Source organism: Hippocampus comes, unplaced genomic scaffold (genome assembly GCF_001891065.2).
Source record: "Hippocampus comes isolate QL1 unplaced genomic scaffold, H_comes_QL1_v1.1 scaffold1, whole genome shotgun sequence".
Lineage (NCBI taxonomy): Eukaryota > Metazoa > Chordata > Actinopteri > Syngnathiformes > Syngnathidae > Hippocampus > Hippocampus comes.
Window position 1 is genome coordinate 1,048,031 of NW_017805010.1, and position 21,111 is coordinate 1,069,141.

The window sequence follows — 21,111 nt, forward strand, 5'->3', positions numbered from 1 at the left end:
TCTTGGTCTTGTGATGCAGAAAAGTTTATGTGAATAATATTCATTCATTATTTGTATTTTAAATTGAACAATGTTACAACCTCTTTACCAAAATGAATTATTAACAGTATATAATAGATGAGTTGTATCCAATTAGATTTGTGAATATCACGACCCCAGTGAGGATAAGAGGTTCAGAAAATGGATGGACGGTGACATATACTGAATGCAAAGTGTAGCCCCTTGAGACCTTAAAGGCTTCTTTTTTGTCTCTCCCTTTAGGAAACAAAAAACAGCACGCATGACTTGTCACGCAGCCCACAGAGCCTCAGTGATACCGGTTACTCCTCTGACGGCATCTCCAGCTCCCACAGCGAAATCACAGGACTAATTCAAGAGGAGGAGATGAAACTCAGTGAGAGGGGCATCAGCGGGCGGGGCTCTCCACCAAGCCCTTCAGAAATTACCAAACTGGAAAGCTCTGTGAGGCCTTTGCTGGAGAAGAGCCTTTCCGAAGACAAAGCGGACAGAAGAGGAAGGAGGCTAAGTGATAGAGACTTGGATGACAGAGGGAAGCAGCGCCCGCGCTCTTTGTCAATCCCACCGGATGCATACGACTCGGATGAGGAACTTGAAGACATAATGGAGGAAGAAGAAGATGGAGGAGACTGGGAGAGTAAACGGAAAGAAGGGAAGGAAGAGAAGAAGGAAAAGAAGAAGAAGGACAAGGACGGTGAGCCCACAGAGATGACCGATGAGGAGTTCATGAGGAGACAGATCATGGAGATGAGCGCTGATGAAGGAAATGATGAGGAGGAAGAAATGGAGGAAGATGAAGATGAGGAAGATGAAGGCTACGGCTATGAGCGAAAGAAAAGCCACCATAAGCACATCATACCCGACACGGCAAAAGAGAAACGCCGCCTACAGCACCACTCTAGCAGTTTTGAGGAGGAAACAAAAAGCTCCACTGATGTTTACAAAAGCTCAGTGGAGGAGGGTGAGGAAGATCTGATGGCGTCACAAGGTGGTCTGAGGCGCTTTAAAACAATCGAACTCAATAACACCAACAGCTACAGCAGAGACATTGAGCTCAGTCACGAAAATGACTTGAGCCTTGATCGAGAACCCGAACTGGAGATGGAAAGTCTGACCGGCTCTCCCGAAGAGCGCTCTCGGGGTGACTACTCTTCCACTCTTCCGCCAACTTCCGCATCCTCTTACGGCTCAGGCCAGTCTCCTACGTCCATCTCGTCAATGGAAGAGGACAGTGACAGTAGTCCCAGCAGGCGACAAAGGTTGGAAGAGGCTAAGCAACAGAGAAAAGCGCGGCATCGTTCTCATGGCCCTCTCCTTCCTACAATTGAAGACTCTTCAGAAGAAGATGAATTGAGAGAAGAAGAGGAACTCCTGAGAGAGCAGGAGAAGATGAGAGAAGTTGAACAACAAAGAATCAGAAGCACGGCGCGCAAGACTAAGCGCGATAAAGAGGAGCTGAGGGCTCAACGACGTCGAGAAAGATCCAAGACACCGCCCAGCAATCTTTCACCCATTGAAGATGCTTCGCCGACTGAGGAATTGAGACAAGCTGCCGAAATGGAAGAACTCCATCGTTCCTCTGCCTCTGAATACTCCCCTCAGAGTCTGGATTCGGAAGCCGAGGGCTATGAGTCCAAACTTTACAAGTCAGGCAGTGAGTACAACCTTCCTACCTTTATGTCCCTTTACTCACCAATTGAAAAATCATCGATCACGACCACAATAGCGCCATCGAGCACTTCCAAGCCATTGAAGAGTGCTGAGGAGGTATATGAAGAGATGATGAGGAAGGCAGAGCTGCTTCAAAAGCAACAGAAACAGCAACAGCCCTCTCCAGTGAGACATGGTCAGTACTACGAAGAAGACATTAACGGACAAGGTTATGATGACGAGTATGACTATGAACAAGATCAAACGGGATATGACAATGACGCAGTTGAGATGGAAGCTGACATTTATGAGGAGATTCGACAAACATCTCAGAACATCACAAAGATGCAGCAGGCCACTGATGAGCAAGTAGAAATTGAGAGCTCCTACCCAGACAAGCAATTTCTCGACACAGGTTCCGCCTTTGCAAAACTACTGGAGCAAAGCAATGCCCTTTTAACTCCAGGAACCAGCCCCACCCAGATCTCCGCACCTGTCTCATTTGCTGAAACGGGAGGACGCATCCCTGATGTCCGAGTCACTCAACACTTTGCTTCAAAGGACAGACACAAAGACAGATTAAAAAACCAAGCGGGGAAAAATGGAATAACCCCAACAGTAGCTGCTACTACAATAGCAGCTTATGGAGTTTATGCTAGAGATGCTGTAACAATTTCTCAGACAAGTACAAGCAACACTATAACATCCACCCAGTCTTCTATTTATAGCAGACACGCAAGTCCTGCCACATCTTCAGCGACAGTCTCAAGTGTGTGCAGCAAGATTGCAGAGATTACCCAAGCCTATAGTCAAAGAGAGATCATCACCAGAAGAGTAGGGGACACTCGAGGTGTAGCGCTTCGAGATAGCCCAGCAGCTGTCAACGAGCGAATCAATGAGCCACGCTCTCCAAAGTATACAACTTATTACAGGAGCACCAGCCCTCCCCTTTCTCCATCCCCACCACCGCAAAGTCCTACGCACTCCCCTTCCAGGAGAGCAACAGCTGAGTTCTCTACACAGACTTTCAATTCAGCACTACAAATGGACTCGGGAGGTTCTGGGCCTACTTCACCAGTGATGGCTCAGGGAACCCAAACTTCACATAGATCGGTCTCCCCACGGCTCTACCGGCAGCAGTCATCCCAGGATGTGCCATACTCTCCACCTGCAAGTCCAGCTCGTCCAATGACTGTCAACACGGCGACATCGCCTCTGTCTTCACCCACACGATTTAGCCGTCAATCGACATTCGATTCTTATTCACCGTGTGGTAGCCCTCCAGATACGCCTCCTTACCAACATTCACCGACACGCAGCTTCTACAGAACACAAAGAATCGAAAAGGTAAATGTTGGAACAAGTATGGTTACCACGGCCAGTATTTACACACGAGGTTCCATTTCTATGGATAATATCTCCCTGTGCCGCATATCTACAGTTCCAGGCACTTCTAGGGTTGAGCAGGGCCATATGATACAAGGTGGAAGTGTTGTGGACCTCAGAACAGTCACCAAACCTACCCCAATCATCATGACTGATCAAGGAATGGATCTCACCTCTCTAGCCACTGAAAGCAGAAAATACCACGGTGGATCAGAGGGGAGCAGACAGTCGACAATCGTACAACCCCTGATTATGAACCTAAATGCCCAGGAGACCATCACACCAACCACTGTGAGTGTAACTGTGGCAGCTTCCATGTTTATTTCCCAGCCCAAACAACCAATGGTCTATGGCGATCCCTATCAAAATAGAGTAGATTTAGGTCAGGGTATGGGTTCGGCTGTGTGTTTTTCCCAGAACAAACCCCCTCTATCACCTCCAATGGACCCATCAATACCAAAAATTGATGCAAAACTTGAAGACCTGAGTATTCAACAGAAAGAACTACAAAAACAGCAAGAGAAGTTGCAAATGCAGCAAGAGCTTCTCGAGCAGCAGTTACAGCAACATCACCATATACAACAACAACAGCAACAGGCATCTGTTTTAGCCCGGTATAACCTTTCTGGCCAGATCTCACCCTTGCTGAAAAAAGACTTGCTGGTCAGCCAAACCAGCACTGCCTCCACTGTTGTCAGTGCTGTATCACCTGTCCTCAACCCCGAGATGTATGGCACCGGGCCCATTGAGCTGAAAGGAAAGCCCAGTCCTCCTGGCATGATTACAGGCGGGAAATCGCCACATAGTATGGTAGTACAGATAGATGGTGGGCAAGAGCAAGTCAGGGCAGTGACCCAACTTATAAAAGTAGAGGAAGGACAGGATGCTGCAGATCTGTCAGGAGGCCAGATTAAACCTGACAACCAACCAGCTTGCTGCGATGTTGTTTACAGACTGCCCTTTGGTGGAAGCTGTGTTGGTGGTTCAGAGAAAGAGGGCATAAGGCCTCCTTCCGCTCCACCTCTGTCCTATGATTCTGATCAAGAAAGACATCCTGGAAAATATCGTGAGTATCCAATGGAAGGACACAAGTCCTACACATTGCCTTATCCTGGTAGGCTTCAACCTTCAATGTCTGATACAAACCTGGCTGAGGCAGGGCTACAATCCTACCATTCGAAACTAGAACCACATCTTCAAGCCAAAGGAGAACTTGCAATGGATCTAAACGCTGTAAAACATGGCTATGGGGGATATATTGGGATGCAGTATGGCTCATACACAGATTTGCGTCATGGAGGAGAACTCCCTGCCCAAACATTGCCTATACGTCGATACAATTCCTTGTCGAACATCAATTCCGACTATGGCTACTCTCCTCGTGACATTGCCAATTTCCAGGAAGCTAATTTAGCCCAGTACAGCGCCACAACTGCCAGAGAGATCAGCCGAATGTGTGCCGCACTCAATTCGATGGATCGCTATGGAAGCAACCCAGACTTGATGCAGTTTGCGAGTTTGGGCAGAGGAACCAGCCCCGCAACTTCAAGACTATCAGCTGGCCTTGGCTTGAGACAAAATCTGCTTTTTGGATTAGATGGGAAGCCATTATCCCACAACCAAGCACTTACAAACCTCATCAATGCCAGACAGGCCAGTCTTAGGGCCATGTACCCTGCAGCCATTCGCTCCTCAGATGGGATGATCTACTCCACCATTCAGACACCCATTGCTTCTACCTTACCTATCACAACTCAACCCGCTTCTGTTCTTCGACCGTTATTGAGAGGTGTTTACAGGCCTTACTCATCTCCCAACATGACACCCGTGCCCCTATCTAGTCTCACCAGATTACCAATGACTCCCAGAATGTCTGGACAGGCCCCAATCCGTTACCTTGGACCGGGTCTTCTCCAAACAACGTCAATCTCTGCTACCATTGCTGATGCAATAACAACCTTAGCACCAACGAGTGCCCAGGTATCCGTTCCCTTGACAGTTCCACCATCTACAGTCCAAGATGAACCAGTTTACCTTGGTAAAGGGGCTGTTGTAACCACTTCATCTGTAGAGGTCACATCAGCTGACGCACAGCATCAACCGATAAACATGTCCCAAGCGCACTTGAACAGTCAACAGCAACAACAACAGGCACAAGCAACAACAGGTCAATGTTACACAACAGTCGCCCCTCCAGATTCCTCGACCATTTTACCAGTAGCGGGGACTCTACCTCCTTTCCCCCCACCTGGTGCTGTACACAAAGAGGGTGAAACTGAGGCAGAAAGGCTGCATCGGCAGCAGGAGCAGCTTCTGCAGATGGAAAGGGAGCGCGTAGAGCTGGAGAAAATCCGGCAACTGCGCCTGCAGGAAGAGCTGGAGCGAGAAAGGATTGAGCTGAAGCTGCACAGAGAGAAGGAGCATATTCTGGTGCAGAGAGAATTACAGGAGCTGCAGAACATCAAGGAACAGGTATAAGGAAAAACAGGAAGTAAAATGCATTGATTGGAGGTGTTTTTGTGTTCTTAAGTTCATGCAGTCTCTGTCACAGTACTCCATTGCATCGTACAGTACTGTAACAATGTTTGCATGCATCAGTGACAATATCAAGTCCCTTTTTTTAATGGATACCTGATTAATTTTTACTGGAGGGAAAAATGCCAGTGGAATATTTATTAGCAACTCATAAATCACTTCTAATAAACTTTTGTGGGTGCATAAGTTTGCAACTGCATGCAGGAAACCAACAATGAAGGATTTCACTTCGGGTTTTTTCAATCAAATTTTTCGTATTTTGTTTTGTTTTGATTTTTTTGTCATAACTTACATTGTTGAAATGTTGTATGGTTTCTAGGTATGGTTGACGATTCTTCTCTGATTGTGTCATTGCTCATACAGTGTCCTGCATGTCTTTATAAGGTGTATGATTTGAAATGGATGTTGACTTTTTTTTAAGTGATCCATGTGATGAAAAGTAACATTTTCAACATTAAAAAAAAAAAGCAGACAGAAGTGAAATAGAATGTCTTACATTGTCACGAAATAACTGCCGTTCTTACCTCCCACTAACAACAGACGAGCTAACGTAATAATTGTCTTCTTTTTCAATAGAACAAGCAGTTGAAACTCTTTCAAGTTAACTCTGTTAAACAGGTGTGGAAGCTTTGCTTGACATAAAAATCAGCAAGAGAATGTTTCTGCATCCCATGGCCTTCAGTAGCAGCAAAATCCCAAGCCCTTATTTATTTGTTTTTGCAACAGCCTATCATTTATGCAATGAAGAAGCTCCATTCAATATTTTCTTACAAGCATCACATGTCTGGCACTCGCACTTACATGCAAATGCTGTACTTTGTGTTGTACTTGCATTCTTGTTTTTTTCTTTTGGGGCAATACATACAAGTTTAGGCCGATTCTAACCCATGCCATATTGTTTCAGGAGGCTTGTTATGTGCGTATGTGTCTTTTATCATCATTTATTCAACCAGATGTGCAGCAGAAAGAAACCTGATAATACCCTAGTTCTTACATTGTTTTAATTCATTCTTTTACAATTAACCGATCCCCTTAACCTCATGATCACCCGACTCTCGTTCATAAATACTTTTGTATCCAGCCCATATGTGATTGTTTTATGTTTCGACAATTTAGGTTCTACAACAGCAGCAACAAGAACGGGAGAAACAGCTTGTTGTCCAGAGGGAGCAGCTCGCCCAGCAGAAGTCCCAGCTTGACCAAATCCAGTCCTTGCAGCAACAGCTCCAGCAGCAGCTTGTAGAACAGAAGCGACAGAAAACAGCCGCCGCGGTCCAGAACTTGCAGGTGAGGGTCAACGACAACTTTGCCGAGTTACCTGCAGAATGCTCATTTGTACCGCTACACTACACTCCAGCCGGTCTGACATCGTGAGGAAAGTCCGTGGCCGTTGTCCGCCTTCCATCAAGTGATGGCAAATGACCACGATTGATCTCCTATTGCAGATGGATATGAATGGACAGCCTCTACACCCTTATACTGACCATCAAATCGGATCCCGCTCCCTCCCCAACTCCTCCTCAGAGATGTGTCTGAGGAGTCATGAGGAGCATGTGGAGAACCAGAGCAACATGAGGAAGCACAACTCCATGACCAGGCTGAGCAGAGACAGCTTGGACGGAGAAGGCGTGGTCTTCCACGTTTCCCCTCGCAGGAATGTGGACAGTTGTGTGCAGACAGATGATGAAGATGGGGAGGAGAGGTATGTACTGTAGCTATGTTTATCAATGTCTCTGCATGTGATGTATTGGGGGTGTTCAAAATATTTTGTGTTTGTGTTCATTGGAACATTATGCATGTTAATTTGCATGAAAAGCAAAAACATGTCAATGCATACTCTATGTTATGAATAATTTATAGCCATGCTCATACGTGTTTTATCTTGAAGCATTTAAAAAGCCCAAATACAACATTTTCAAATATAGGCAAAACTAAATTTGAGTTCATTGAAACAATGTATGCCCTGTGACTGGCTGGCAACCGCTTCAGGGTGTCCCCCCCAGCATGCTCGCGACTCTTGTGAGAATATGAGTCGAAAATGGATGGATGGATGGTTCTTGAGAAAAGGCAGCACGGTGGTGGTCGACTGGTTAGCGTGTTGGCCTCACAGTGGAGAGGTGCAAGGTTCGATTCCGGCTCCAACCTTCCTGTCTGGAGTTTGCATGTTCTCCCTGTGCCTGCGTGGGTTTTCTCCGGGTACTACGGTTTCCTCCACCATTCCAAAAACATGTTTAGCAGGTTAATTGAACACGAAAAGACAATACCTCACCACAAAGAAATCATGCACTTTAATAAGATTACCTTTCCTTCACGGATAAGAATGCGAATTCGGTTTTGTTGTCATGGTAGCAAATGTTGGCTCATTTGCATGAGGCAAAAAAAACGCAAAGTGTTTGTTGATGACAGCATGACACAGACACCAGAGAATTGTTTTAAATTCTATTTAAAAAAATCTCTATAAAAAATATAAAAATTTTGCTTTCATCTCTCCATCACAAGGTACATGATGCGTCATCGAACCAGGCGGCGTGGTCGCAGCGTGGACTGCTCAGTTCAGACAGATGATGATGACGACAAGGCTGAAACAGGGCAGCCCGTCCGCCGCCGACGCTCTCGTTACTCACGACATTCCGAATCCAGCGCTACTGGCAGCGGAACTGCTACAAGCACGGCTCCTACTGACACGAAAACCAGCACCTCCAAAACGGTATCCTCCAGCATAGCCATCCAAACCAGCAGGGAAATGTCCTGCCAAACCGAAGTGGAGCACCTCGGAAGAGTTTCGCCCGCAATCCATGTGACGTTACCAGATCCAAATAAAGTAGAAATCGTGCACTACATCTCAGGACCTGAACGGACAAAAAAGGGACAGTCGCTAGCATGCCAGACTGACCCAGAAGCCCAGTCACAAGGTGTTGTCGCTCCCCAGCTGAGCATACCAACCACGGTGAACCCGTATTCTTCCTCCACCAGCAGCGGAACTCAACAATCTGGTTCCACTGACATATCGACACAGCAGCGCCAGCAGCAGCAGCATATCACAGCAAATGCAGCCAAGTTTGAGCGCCGACGCCCTGACCCGCTCGACATTAACTACCAGCCCAACAACCACCTGCACAATGAGTCCATCTCGAGCATCATCCGGCAGCAGCAGACAGTCCCAAAATCCCCACAGGTCCTCTACTCACCTGTCTCGCCAGTGTCACCTCATCGCCTGTTGGAGAATTCACTATCAAGTGAGAGGCTGAACAAGGCCCATGTCACACCTCAGCAGAAAGCATACACTGCAGAGTCCCCCCAGCGACATCCCTCAATGCCCAGACCAATCAAGACCGCCCAAAGATCTATGTCAGACCCCAAATCTCTTAGTCCTACTACCGATGAGCACACGAAAGCTAGGCTGTCCCTCTATCAACAACAAGCCCTCCAGAACCAGGTAAAGTCACCCAATTTGTGGTGAAAATGACAACGTGAGTGATTACAGACAATCCCATGAAGAATCATGCATTTGGCAGGGCTGTGGGCTTCTTTCTTTCTTTAGGGCGAGCACAAATCAAATGGAACAGATTAGGCCAGACATAAAATATGTCTAATTTAAAATGGTTTTGATTTGTGGTGTGAGCGTTTTGACATGGGGTGAATCCAAATGTCGTCATCTAATTCTGGTGATACCATATAATACGCATTTAAAACACACTAATTCTTATCGGGGTCAACCCAAGATTTTGTATCAGCATGCCGGGTGGGTTGCTGGGAGAAACCGAAGAAACTGGAGCTAATCTCTGACAGAGGACAAATTACAGGAAATGTTTGTGACAGCATTTTGCAAAATTTATCAGCAGTTTAACAGCAGTCAGTGTAAAACTGAGAGAGGGACGTCTAACAGCTGCTACGTTTTAACTAATTGGATGGAAATGTAAACGTCTAAAAAAATGGTGGTCAGTAAGAGTTATTGATCTCAAATGTGTCCGTTTGAAAAGAAATATTCAAACATTCCAGATCGCCGAATTCATCTGTAATTGTACAAGAATAAAGTTGTATGTTGGGTTATGAGAATAAACTCAACGAACAATGCAAAAAAAGAGAAAAAAAACATGTTTGGGCAATTGGAAAAGTTGCTTCAATTTGATTCTGAAAAGAGGTTTAAGAAAAAAAAATATCTTGTTGGGATTGTTACATCGTCTAGCCAGAAACGTTCCAATTTCCGTCGTGTTATTACCCAATTTAAAGCTGCTCTACTCTCATTATAACGTTCAAGTTTTTCTTTTACAATGATGCCTTTATTCTAGTAATGTTGGGTCTTTTCTTATGTCTTCTAATGCAACCCCCTTCTTCTTTCTTGTTGTCCTTGTCATCTTGTCTGTACGTCTCCCTTGTCTCCTTATATTTATTTCCCTGAACTTATTCTTCGAGTTGCCCTTCTTTCTGTACATGTGATATCTATCTGTTCCCCTCATTCTAATTTATCATACCATTGAAATCAATATTCCTCTTACACCCCCACTTTTATTAATTTTCCTTCTTGACTCACTTGGCATGCGATGTGCTCCGACAACCCTGAACAACGTCACATTGTTTATTTTCTGCTTCCAATTTGATCCTTTTGATCTCCCAATGTTTTTGTCCAATTATATTCTTTACATTTGATCTTACCAAACAACGTTCCCGTCATCCTGATAATCACACCCTTTCATCTTCGGTTTTACTCCTTCTTTTCATATTTTGTTGTCTTTGTCTCCCCCATATTGTGCTGCTCTTCCACCCCACCCTCTTTCTCGTCCTCCAGCTGGCAGCCCTTCATCAGAGCTCGCTGCTCCGTAAGGTCAAGAGAACCCTGCCCAGCCCTCCTCCAGAAGAGACGACTGCATCAGTTCATCTGCCTCTGATGACACCTGCCCTCCAACAAGTCTACTTGCCATCCGTGCCCAGCCTCAAGCCCAGCTCTAGGTCTGGCCTAGCTGCCAAAGCCAGCCTTCTCAAAGACCTCACCCATGAGCTGAAGGCAGTGGAGCAAGAATCGACAAAGCTGAGAAAGCAGCAAGCTGAACTGGAGGAGGAGGAGAAGGAGATTGATGCTAAGCTGAGATACCTTGAACTAGGGATCCACCAAAGGAAAGAAACGTTGGTCAAGGAGAGAGAGAGGAGGGATATTGCTTATCTGAGATGTATGGGTGATGCTCGGGACTATATGTCTGATAGCGAGTTGAACAACCTACGACTGGCAGCTGCAGCTGCATCGCATGAGACCAATGGACTGTTGACAACAAGACCAAGTACTGCTCCCCTCAGCCAGTTTAGCAATGATCTGAACACAGCAGCTCAATACACGCCAACATCATCTTTCCATTCTCAATACCCCCAGAGCCAACCCGCAGCACCAACTCAATCAAGTTTACCCTTCCAGTCCTCAACATTCAACCAGGCTCCTTATCCAACAGTGTCCCAGTCCCAGGCCTTACCACAGCCAGCACCCCTCCAGAGTCATGTTCACCCCTCGGGACCATCCTACCAAACTCAAACCTCATACTCTACCCACAGCTACCCCCAAACTCAACCCCCGTACCCTCAAACAGACATAGGGTTGCCAAGTGCACCGCAACCGCAGCCCCAACCAGGGCACACAGGTTTTGGGCCCGCACCACCTGGTCAGCCCCCATACCCCACACACAGCTCACCTTATCCGAGTGCTGTGTCCTCTTACCCCAGCCAGAATGCCCCTTACCCTGGGCAACCTCAAACAGATATTTTGACAGTACATCAAGGAAGACCCAGGCAAACGTCACTGGCTGATCTGGAGCACAAGATGCCCACCAATTACGAGACAATCAGCAACCCTACAGTCGTGGTTACCACCACGGCGCAGGAGAGCAACTATTCCAGTTCAGCCGCCTCATTTGGTCAATACACTGGAACAACAACCATGGCCAACTATGGACCCTATGGCTCAGCGACCGTATCCAGTAGTTACGGTGGGTTTTCTACCATTCCACCCAGCACTTATGGACAGTATACATCAACAACAGTTAGTTCGTATGGCCAGTACACCACAACCACTGCTAATGCATATGGCTACACAGCAACAACAGCCAGCTCATATGGACAGTACACGTCAACGGTTTCCAATGCCTATGGCCATGGTGTGGATAGTCCCTCCACCTACAGTACAGCAGATGGCATGTACGGGGCACCAGGTTTAGAACAAAATATCCCAAGGAACTACATGATGATAGATGACGTAAGTGAGCTGACGGCAAAAAACGGGCTGGGCACGACAACAGGGGACATGATGCATCACGGCGGCACGGGGCGTTACCCTGGCGACACCCATGGTCACAGCGGCACCATTGGCAGCACGACGCGTGGGGGAACTGGCAGCGCCATGTACGGCAGGGCACCCGAGGAGGAGGCAGCGATGCAGGAAGAATTGTACGACCACCATGGCAGGGGTAAGAGCAGCTACAGGCACGGACCTCTAGGGGGCAGCAGCAGCGTGAGCACTAGCATGGGTGGGGGATCGCCCTATTACTATGACTACGACTACAAACATGGCAGCTTTCGATCTGGGGTGCAGAAATCGTCGTCCCCCAGAAGCCTTTTGGCTCCTGCTGTCATGTCCACCAAACGCAGCAAGCACAGGAAACTGGGCAGCATGGAGCAGAAAATCTCCAAATTCTCCCCCATTGAGGAGGCTCGGGATGTCGAGGCAGACCTGGCCGCCTATTCTTCAGCAGCTAGTGGGAGTTACTCCTCCCACATCCGAGGACGGCAGTTGATAGAGGACTACGGCTTCAAGAGGAGCACTTACGACAGTGGCAGTGGCATCACCCATGGTAGTCGATACTTTGGCTCAATGGGAGAGGAGGACGACAGGATTTACTACACTTCCACTGGCCGTTCCCGCTCCACCGGCTACGGCATGGACAAGATCACTGCCAGAGACTACTCTGGGTACCGCAGCAGATCCTATGAGAGGGATGACCGATCCTACCGATCTGGCTATAGTCGAGGGCGCCACCCAACCAGGCAGTACTCTGAAGAGGAGAGCCCGCTCAGTCCCCTGGGGAGATTCATGGGCTCCGGGCGATCATCAAGCTTAGGTCCCGACCCATATGACAGCCGCAGCACTAGATACCATTACTATTATGGCCAGTATGGTTCCAGTCACTCTTTGCCAGATGTGCAAGACCACATACGGGACCTACCCCGGACCCATGTCTACAAGTCGGATGATACATACATAATAGACGATTATCATTGTGCTGTGTCAGACAGCGAAGGTAATTGTGGGAGCTGAATGCCCACGGTCTCACTACCTACTACTGCCCCCACCATTTATCTAAACGTCCCCCACCCGCCCAATGGATAGGCGTAGAAAAGAGAAAGAGAAGAAAATGAGGCAGAGCTAGCTGTTGCATGCCAATGTTTTCTTCTTCCTGAGAGTTACTTGGAGCTCTCATTTCAGTGGACTGCTGTCTGTCTGTCTGCCTGCCTGTCCGTCCCTCCGCCTGTCCGTCTGGTCATCTGTTTGTCCAGTACACGCATGGTTCTCCGGCGTGGTCGTTTTCTTCGTTCGCACCACTCTGATTCCCTTGGAAGGTCTTCTTTGCACGTCACCAATGCAAATTGTTTTACAGGGATTTATCGTAATCTTGTGTCTGTCTTTTGCATTGATATTTTATACATGTTTTCATTTCTGAATTCTGGTTGCACTGCAAAATAGTCTTATTATCATTTTGGATGGACAAACTCAACCACCGGTAGATTTTTCATACTTAGGACTCGCCGTACCATTTTTACCCAACATGATTGGCTTATCCTTGAAAATGAAAAGGTAACGTTTTCACGGTGGACATTTTTGCAGTGTTTATTTTATCTACTGTAGTTACAGTCTTGTACTGTGAAAGTGAAGTAAATTGTACTCTGCATGGGTATAAATGTAGTATTTTGATTTACTGTGTCTTCTTCTTCTTATACTTTTCTTTGGCATGTGGGTGGTCTTCCTTCTTTTTCTCAGCCTGCATGCCGCTGTCTCCGAACGACATGGAGATTGACTGTGATCTGCTTTCGGTTTCCAAAGCCTACCATCTGGGCCAGGAAGAGACAGACTGGTTTGAGAAGCCACGTTCCAGTTCTCGACATTACGGCAGCAGCCACGCATCGGGAAGGAGTCGTCATGGTGTCAAACACACCTATCACGACTATGATGAGCCGCCTGAGGAGGACCTGTGGCCTCAGGATGAGTACGGCCATGGAGGACGACACTCTTCGTCCACCCGCGACCACCGACATCATGGCAGCTCAAGTCGGCACTCATCCTCTTCACGTCATTCAGATGAACCAAGATCTTCTCGGTCATCTAAGGGACACCCAAAAGACCCGTCCGTGCGGCACGATCCTTCAGGGCGGTCTTCATCATCAGGAAGACGTGGTGATTCTAGGTCGGGAGCCTACCACTCGTCGGACTACTCTCGGGATCCGTCCGGCCACCATCACAGTCAGAGATCTTCTAGGCAAGGGGATCCGCATCGCTCATCACGCAGCAAGTCTCAACAACAAGTCGACATGCAAGGCCAGCCAACAGGTACACGGGGGGAATATTGTACCTTTTACTAATAGTCTTTGAAAAGTTTTGTAAAATAATTGGAACTAAAAATATTTTTTTCAGGGTCACTTACATGTCTCATGTATGTCTCAAAAAGGTTCTGGGTTCCAATCAAGGCTTGGACCGGCAGTGTGGAATTTGCATGTTATGAAATCTTGTTGGAACTGAGATCCTTTCATTGCTAATGATTTTTTTTTAATATCAGGCAAAACTGTTTAATATCTTTTTTCAGTTGCAGTTTGGTACTGTTTTACAATCGATGTCCCCATGGGGATCAGCAGTTTTTAATGAAATCGTAACCTCTTGCAGGAATATTTTCCCTGAGGGCAACACTGAGGCTGCGTTCTTAGTCATGTGTTCATTAAATCTCCGATTTTTGCTCATTCTCATTTTTGATATAATTTCTCTCCCTCTTGTAATCGTTGCAGTTGTTTACGATCGTCTTCAGTGAAACATATAGATTAAAATCAAACATGAGGCTTATCAGGTCTTTTTTTTCCCCCCAAACAAAACGTTTAGGTACTTCCAGGTCTGGCTCTTCTTCAAGGGGACAGGGCCCTACAGGTGGTCCTACAGGATCCGGGCGACAGGTTGGTCAGGTTTCCCAAAACGATGGTGTCGCAGGACAGAGGACGCAGCTCCAACAGCAAGCCCAGACTTCAACGGCAAGGCCGGGGCACCAAGGGCCCCCAACAACCACCGGTGCTCAGCCACAGCCCCCAGCCCAAGGACAAAGCATGGGGGTGGGGCAGGGCCAGGCCAAACCCGGGCAAATAGGAGCAGCGGGTGGAGCTATGGGACAAGCCAGGCAGACAGGTCCCACGGGAACAACAACTGCCCCCATGGTGAGTACAGGAAGTCAACAGCTACATTTTCATTGGTTGCTTTCACTAAACAATACTCTTTTAAACTCATTTTTACATGCATTATATGCCCCTGTATTATATAGATGTATATATAAATTTGGGAATTGTATTCCATTTAGCTTAGCTCCATCTAGTGGATGCATAACGTAACCGCAGCCACTATTGTCGCTTCTATTCTATGGTGCGTTATAATGTGGTGCGCCTTAAATATGAAAACTGTTTTAAAATAAGCCATTCATTGAAGGTGCGCCTTATACTCCGAAGTGTCTTATAGTGCGGAGAATACGGTACTCTGGGGGGCTGAGGATGATGCCTTGCTCAAGGGCACCTTGACTGACAGGAACCAGGAAGCAATTTAGCATCTCGCCAACAAGTAGTTGCACTTTTTATATTTTATATCCGGAATTTAAATCAGGATTCTCCGTTTTCAAAGTTTTCAGAGTATGAGCTACTGTCTCCCCAGTATAGTCACTATTGTAAAGTATGTGTAGTTTTTGTTGAGTTCAGTGAAATAGGATATTAGAAGGGCCGTGTTTAACTGCTGTGTCAGAGCAGCCTGGAAAATGTGACAATGCACAACACAAAACTGTGCTCATGACTCAGCAGACATTTTCCTGCTTTGACTTCACCTTCCATTTGCTTTTGTGAGCTGTCACAACACAAGAGCAATGAAGCAGCTTTGACTGTCACCTTCCTTCTGGCTCCCTGCGGGGTCTTTTGTGTCATCTTTGTTTGCATTTGCATCTCTCCTCTTTGGTTCTTTATCTCTCTGCTCCGTTGGCCTGTGTTTTGAGACGTCGATAAAATTGAACCTGGTTGCTCTCTGCCAGCATGGTGCATGTGGGAGCTGCACTAAGTCTTGACACCCTTGAAATCAATTAAATCATCAAAAGCAGTCACAAATCACTTACTGTATGTACCCCACGTAGTCATTTTGAACGACTGTATGCTTCCATATGGGCGAGGTCTTTCCCATTCTCTCCCCGGTGCACAAAGTGAGCGCATGCTTGGATGAGTTTGATGTGGAAGAACTTGACTCAAACAACGCCATTCGAGTTTTCCTCTGGAGGTATGATCAAAGAGCTGTTAACAGCTTCCATTTTCACTTCCTGTGGGTGTACAATTCAGATAGGACGTGGGTCCAGGTGGCAGACGGTATTTGTCCTCTGCTATATTCAGCAACGTTGCTAAGTGAGGAGCTCTTTCTCTCGTTCTCTCTCTGCAGATTGAGACACCTCCAGTGACGGCCATCGGGGCAAAGGCGGCCCCCGTCATGGCCTCAAAAGGAGCTCAACCGCCACTCACGGGCATAGGTGATGTACACACATCCAGATCCACATCTTTGATATGATTTGTGTCATTAATGTTAGTTTTCTGTTATTACGTATGGTGTACTGTGGAATGTACGTAATTCTGGGAAGCCGGTTTCCCTCTGACTTGGAAGCAAATCTCACCATGGCAAATCACCGCCAAAGAAATATTCTGTTTCATTTACAAACGGCCGCCTTCATAAACTACACAGAGATGGTCATGGTCAGAATTTATCAAGTGAAATTTGAAAAAGAAGTTCACCGCTGTAAAGTCAAACATGAAAACAGTACAACTCGCCGATCCCAATTTTGAACACCTTCAATGATTTTTGAAATGTGAGAGACCCCACACGTGACGAGAATGATGCGTATTGCTCTTTCTGTGTGTGGTGCACAACACACCAGACACACAAAACGAATTTGATGGGAATGAGTCTCCTTCCCCAAACCAGACGTCTGTCATCGTACCACGACTGACCTGGGCGAGTACCCGGATGCCACAAGGGGCATCCAGGCTACGAGCAACTACAAACGCAAAGCAAAAGTAGAAGAAAAAGAAATAGAAAGGCCAACCGCATAAATTCATGATGGCTGCAAACTCTTTTCCATTCCATTTTTATTATGGTGGATGACGTAACAAGACGTGTCATACAAACACTCACCTCCTCTATTTGCGTCGATTCCTAATTGTTCTGTTTGACGTTAAAATCACGGAGTCGCTTTGTTGACCACGCACACATCAGGATTTGCAATGGAAAATACTGTCACTCAGAATGTTTTTCGAGTTGATCATGAATCAAAGAAATCACTTACACACCCAACACCACAGGATAATCGCTCGGGATAATCTTTCACAGATGTCCGATAATCGATCCTTTGCTGCTTGTTGAATTCTAAATTGAACAACTTCAGATGAGTGGTCGGTAGGATCAAACCGGCGTGGCTCATGTGGTGAAATTGACCAGACCTGTACATTGGGTCAAGGCGGCATAAAGCCATACCCAAGCGTAACAAGAAGTTAAAGACACATTCGATTTTCAACATCATCCATCGGTTCCTTTCTTCCTCACCTTATCAATCATCATCATCTTCCGGTAGGTTCCAAAGCTGCTCCAAGACCCGGAGGCATAGGCAGTGCGGCAGCGGGGCAGCCGGGTATGGAGGGAGACAGCATGTTGTCCAAAATTCTGCCAGGAGGAGCTGCCGAGCAGGCTGGCAAACTCGGAGAAGGTAAACCTCAACAACTCATTGCATGAGCGCACGCTCATCAACATTTGATTTGATTTCATCGCCAAGTATTCTTCAAATGTTTCTTGAATCATCACTTTCACTTATAATTGTCTTTTATTCTTCCCAGCTATATCCGGCTTTGGCAAGAAGTTCACCTCTTTCTTCTAAAGTGCTAAATATAAGGTGTGTATTTTTGTTTTGCTAATTTACTTCCACGTGCCCTTTTTTTTTTAACTCTGTAATTGCAAGCTACTCTTTCAATCCTGTTTCTTTTTTCGGAGTGTTGTTTTTCTTCTGCAGATTGAAATAAATAAATAAATAAATAAATACTGTAAACTCATCCACATGCAGTATTACTACACTAATCTAAATAATGAATTCCCAACCACTGGCTCACAGCACATCAGTGTGTTGTGAAAGCTCGTATGCCCGAGGAGAGGATCCAATTTCACTAAATTGCTCCCAAAATTATGATTTATTTATTACAAATAATTAGGGATGGGCGCCTTTCATATTGGAGCCGGTTCAGTTTTGATTAACGATACCCCAGAATCGATATTAAGTACTTAACGGTACCAATTTTTGCTACTTTCATGTGCGTGTTTGTGGTTAGAAGTTTTTATTTATTGAAGAATAAAATAATACAATAACATGAATTTTTTTTTTTTTTTTACGTTTTAAACGTGCTCGAGCAAATGAGACACGATTAAAATGACAAAAATGACGCTTTAACATACTTCTTAACATGATCACAAGGTACGTGCAATGGCACAAGTCTGAAATGTGTACCAAGAACCCAAAATTGGACATCAGTAGCTTAAAAAAAAAAAAAATACAGTTCCGCTGGCTGGAGGTCTTGTGGGGTGTTGTCAGAACGCCGCAGTGTCGTGTGGATGGTTTCCTCTTGTAGGCAGCAGAGGATAATCAGACAGTTCAGACGGTGTTCTCCCAACGGAGTATGTGAGCGCTGTCTTATTGTGGCTCTAGCGCGCGTTTGTTCTCCTGTGTCATAGTGCCTCACGTTTGCGGAAAACGCTTTCTATACTGTCACTAAAAGCCGAAGGATAAAACAAAAAGACGCGCATGCGTAGAATTCTTCCTTTTATTCTGGTCTGGGCGGGATCCTGAAGTGCACTGACGGCTTTCTCAAATTCAAGGTACCACTTTAATTGTCTTAATTAAACATGAACTGTCAGGAGGGGGCGCAGGGTGCAGAGCGGAGAGGCAACATCCCCCCCCCGAGGCTCCGCAGTCAAGCTTGAATTATTTGGATCTCTTTTAGTCATGGCCCATTTGTTCTTTTTAAAAATCACATGTTGCTTCTTTGTATATCAGTTTGCACATCCTGATCCGCATCCCCGCAGGCACCAGGAAGGCCCGGACAGGTGGAGCAAGGCCTACTCCAAAAATAGTTTACTCCGGATGGCACATTGTGATTTCCTAGGAATGATATAGAAGAACACTTGTCGAGATTTGCCGATCACAGTCTTATTTTACGGTATTGGTACTCATGGAGGCTGCCGATACCAACCACCGATACTTAGGCGAACAAAATCGAACGAGAGAAAGTGTAACAATTGACATTTGTGCCTTTGCAGGACTATGTAAAATCTCAAAGCCATGAGACCTCGTACCAGACAAACCTGCAACAACATTCCTCTTGTTTTTCATTCCATGAGAGAGAGAAAGAGAAGGAGCGAGCAAAGTGCAGCCTCAAGCATGCAAGTGAGTACTTTGACTTTGTCGAAGCTGGATCCAGGCTTTTTGCCGAAAGTAAATTTGAAGAGGACACGAGTTTTAAAGCCATTCCTCGTTGTCTTTATACAAATTCCCTAATAAGGATGTGCAATTCATCAAAATTCAATTACGTTGTTGATTATTACACTGCACGAGTAGAAAATTGGCATTGTTGTAAAAAAAACAAAAAAAACATAATAATAATATTAATTTGGAGTTGTTTTGAGGCATGCGTACACAAGTTTCTCCGCCATGCCCCCCTTTAATTATGAGTGAAACTGCAAATGAATGGTGCTGAGTTGATGTCACCACTTGTCTATTTAAAGCTATTCACAGAATTTGGCTGTTGCCAAACAATGGTGGCTATTCGCCCATGCGAGATGCCAAAACACGGCCGGAAAAATTTGATGTTGGGGCACTTGTTTACATTTTCCAAAGTAGACAGCCCCAAAAAAAGATTTACATCATTGTTCAAATTCCCCACTTAATGCATGAGCAGGAACTCCAGAGATTTTTACACAAATAAATACATTTACTAGAGCATGTCCACTTTAAATGAAGTCGCTCCCACCGGTTCACTTTGAGCCACGCTTGTTTGAAATGTGATGCCTTTGGACATTCGTTAGTGCCTTTTCGAGTTAAAAACAGAATCCAAGCTTATTTTTAGATTTTTTCAATGATGAGAGCTATTCCTGGTGTGCAACAAAGAGAGGCGGCCTTAAACTATCCTAATCTATTATCCTGTAAAAACAGAACTATTTTCTTTAAAGCATTAAAAAAAAATGCTTAAATTAGCATAGCCGTATTAGCAATGAGTGCATGTTTGACCCCCACATCCCTTCCTGTTGGGATCATCCTGGGAGTTGTTTCTAATGTTTTTGAACCCTCTCATGTGGCAACATAAACTCCATAACGTGCGCAATATTGAATGTATTGTTGAATATTCACTTCATTGTCAATCAAAACGGAGCATTCTTATCTTTGGAAAGGCAGATGTTCAATCCTTTCAAAGGACAGCGGTTACTACAGTGGACGGTTTATCATGTTATGAGGTTACAGGTTTTCATTATTGCTGCATGAAAGGGTTAATGTGGCGCTTGTGCTGCACCTCCCTTGATTGTGTGAGAAATTGTAACCTGGAGAAGTTACTGTGTGTGAAGTTGAGTGTGAGTTTTGCCTCGCGCTACTGCGGGAAACATTCAATTAAGTTGATGGGGTTACGCAGGTGCCTCTGCGTAACCCCAAGTAAAGTTCAGAAGTTCTAGTAGGCTGTTCGCCAGTTTTGGAAGGATCTGCATTTGAACGTAGGTGTGGAGACTTTTTACGTCCACTTTCATGAAAATAGCACCGTCAAGAAGGCTTAACATAGGAGAATTGAATTTTTTTTCCCCGGTCCATCAATGCAAAAATGTAATGATAATGACGATGTTAGAGAAGAAAAATGTCTTTCCAGAGCACCAAAAAAAAAAAAATATCTCAGCACACTACCTACAGTACTTTGGTTTTAAGATCAGGGTTAGGTTCACATATGGTTGATAAAGAAAACAAAACTGCTGATCTTTGGTGTATACAGTAACACATTTCATGACATTCCAAATGAAAAGTACAAAAACTCCTAGCAGTAAATTCTCCAAGAAAGAAATGATTTCCAAATAATTTCCAGCTGACTGGTCACCAGCCAATCACAGGGCATATAACAAACAAACCATTCATGCTTTTTGAACAGTTTCGTCTACAATGAACCGAACATGCAGGTTTTTGGAATTCAGGAGGAAGC

The 21,111-nt window shown here is 45.6% G+C and overlaps 1 protein-coding gene across 6 annotated transcripts in view; it reads left to right on the forward strand.

Annotated features, from left to right (window-relative positions):
- The window catches only part of bsna (bassoon presynaptic cytomatrix protein a), a 72,136-nt gene that overhangs the window by 46,781 nt on the left and 4,244 nt on the right, over nucleotides 1–21,111 (forward strand). For 2 of the 6 annotated variants that reach the window (XR_002167389.1, XR_002167393.1), the window contains 12 exons: nucleotides 262–5,526; nucleotides 6,166–6,207; nucleotides 6,706–6,876; nucleotides 7,035–7,291; nucleotides 8,089–9,025; nucleotides 10,376–12,866; nucleotides 13,667–14,170; nucleotides 14,711–15,036; nucleotides 16,283–16,370; nucleotides 17,466–17,597; nucleotides 17,725–17,780; nucleotides 19,196–19,322. Coding sequence is in view for 1 of the 6 variants with exons in the window: in XM_019863125.1 (XP_019718684.1) it covers nucleotides 262–5,526; nucleotides 6,166–6,207; nucleotides 6,706–6,876; nucleotides 7,035–7,291; nucleotides 8,089–9,025; nucleotides 10,376–12,866; nucleotides 13,667–14,170; nucleotides 14,711–15,036; nucleotides 16,283–16,370; nucleotides 17,466–17,597; nucleotides 17,725–17,765 (10,254 nt within the window). In the remaining 5 variants the exon portion in view is untranslated. Of the gene's footprint in view, nucleotides 1–261; nucleotides 5,527–6,165; nucleotides 6,208–6,705; nucleotides 6,877–7,034; nucleotides 7,292–8,088; nucleotides 9,026–10,375; nucleotides 12,867–13,603; nucleotides 14,171–14,710; nucleotides 15,037–16,282; nucleotides 16,371–17,465; nucleotides 17,598–17,724; nucleotides 17,781–19,195; nucleotides 19,323–21,111 lie in introns of all 6 variants that reach the window. The other 4 variants (XR_002167391.1, XR_002167392.1, XR_002167390.1 and 1 more) reach the window with 4 other exon arrangements.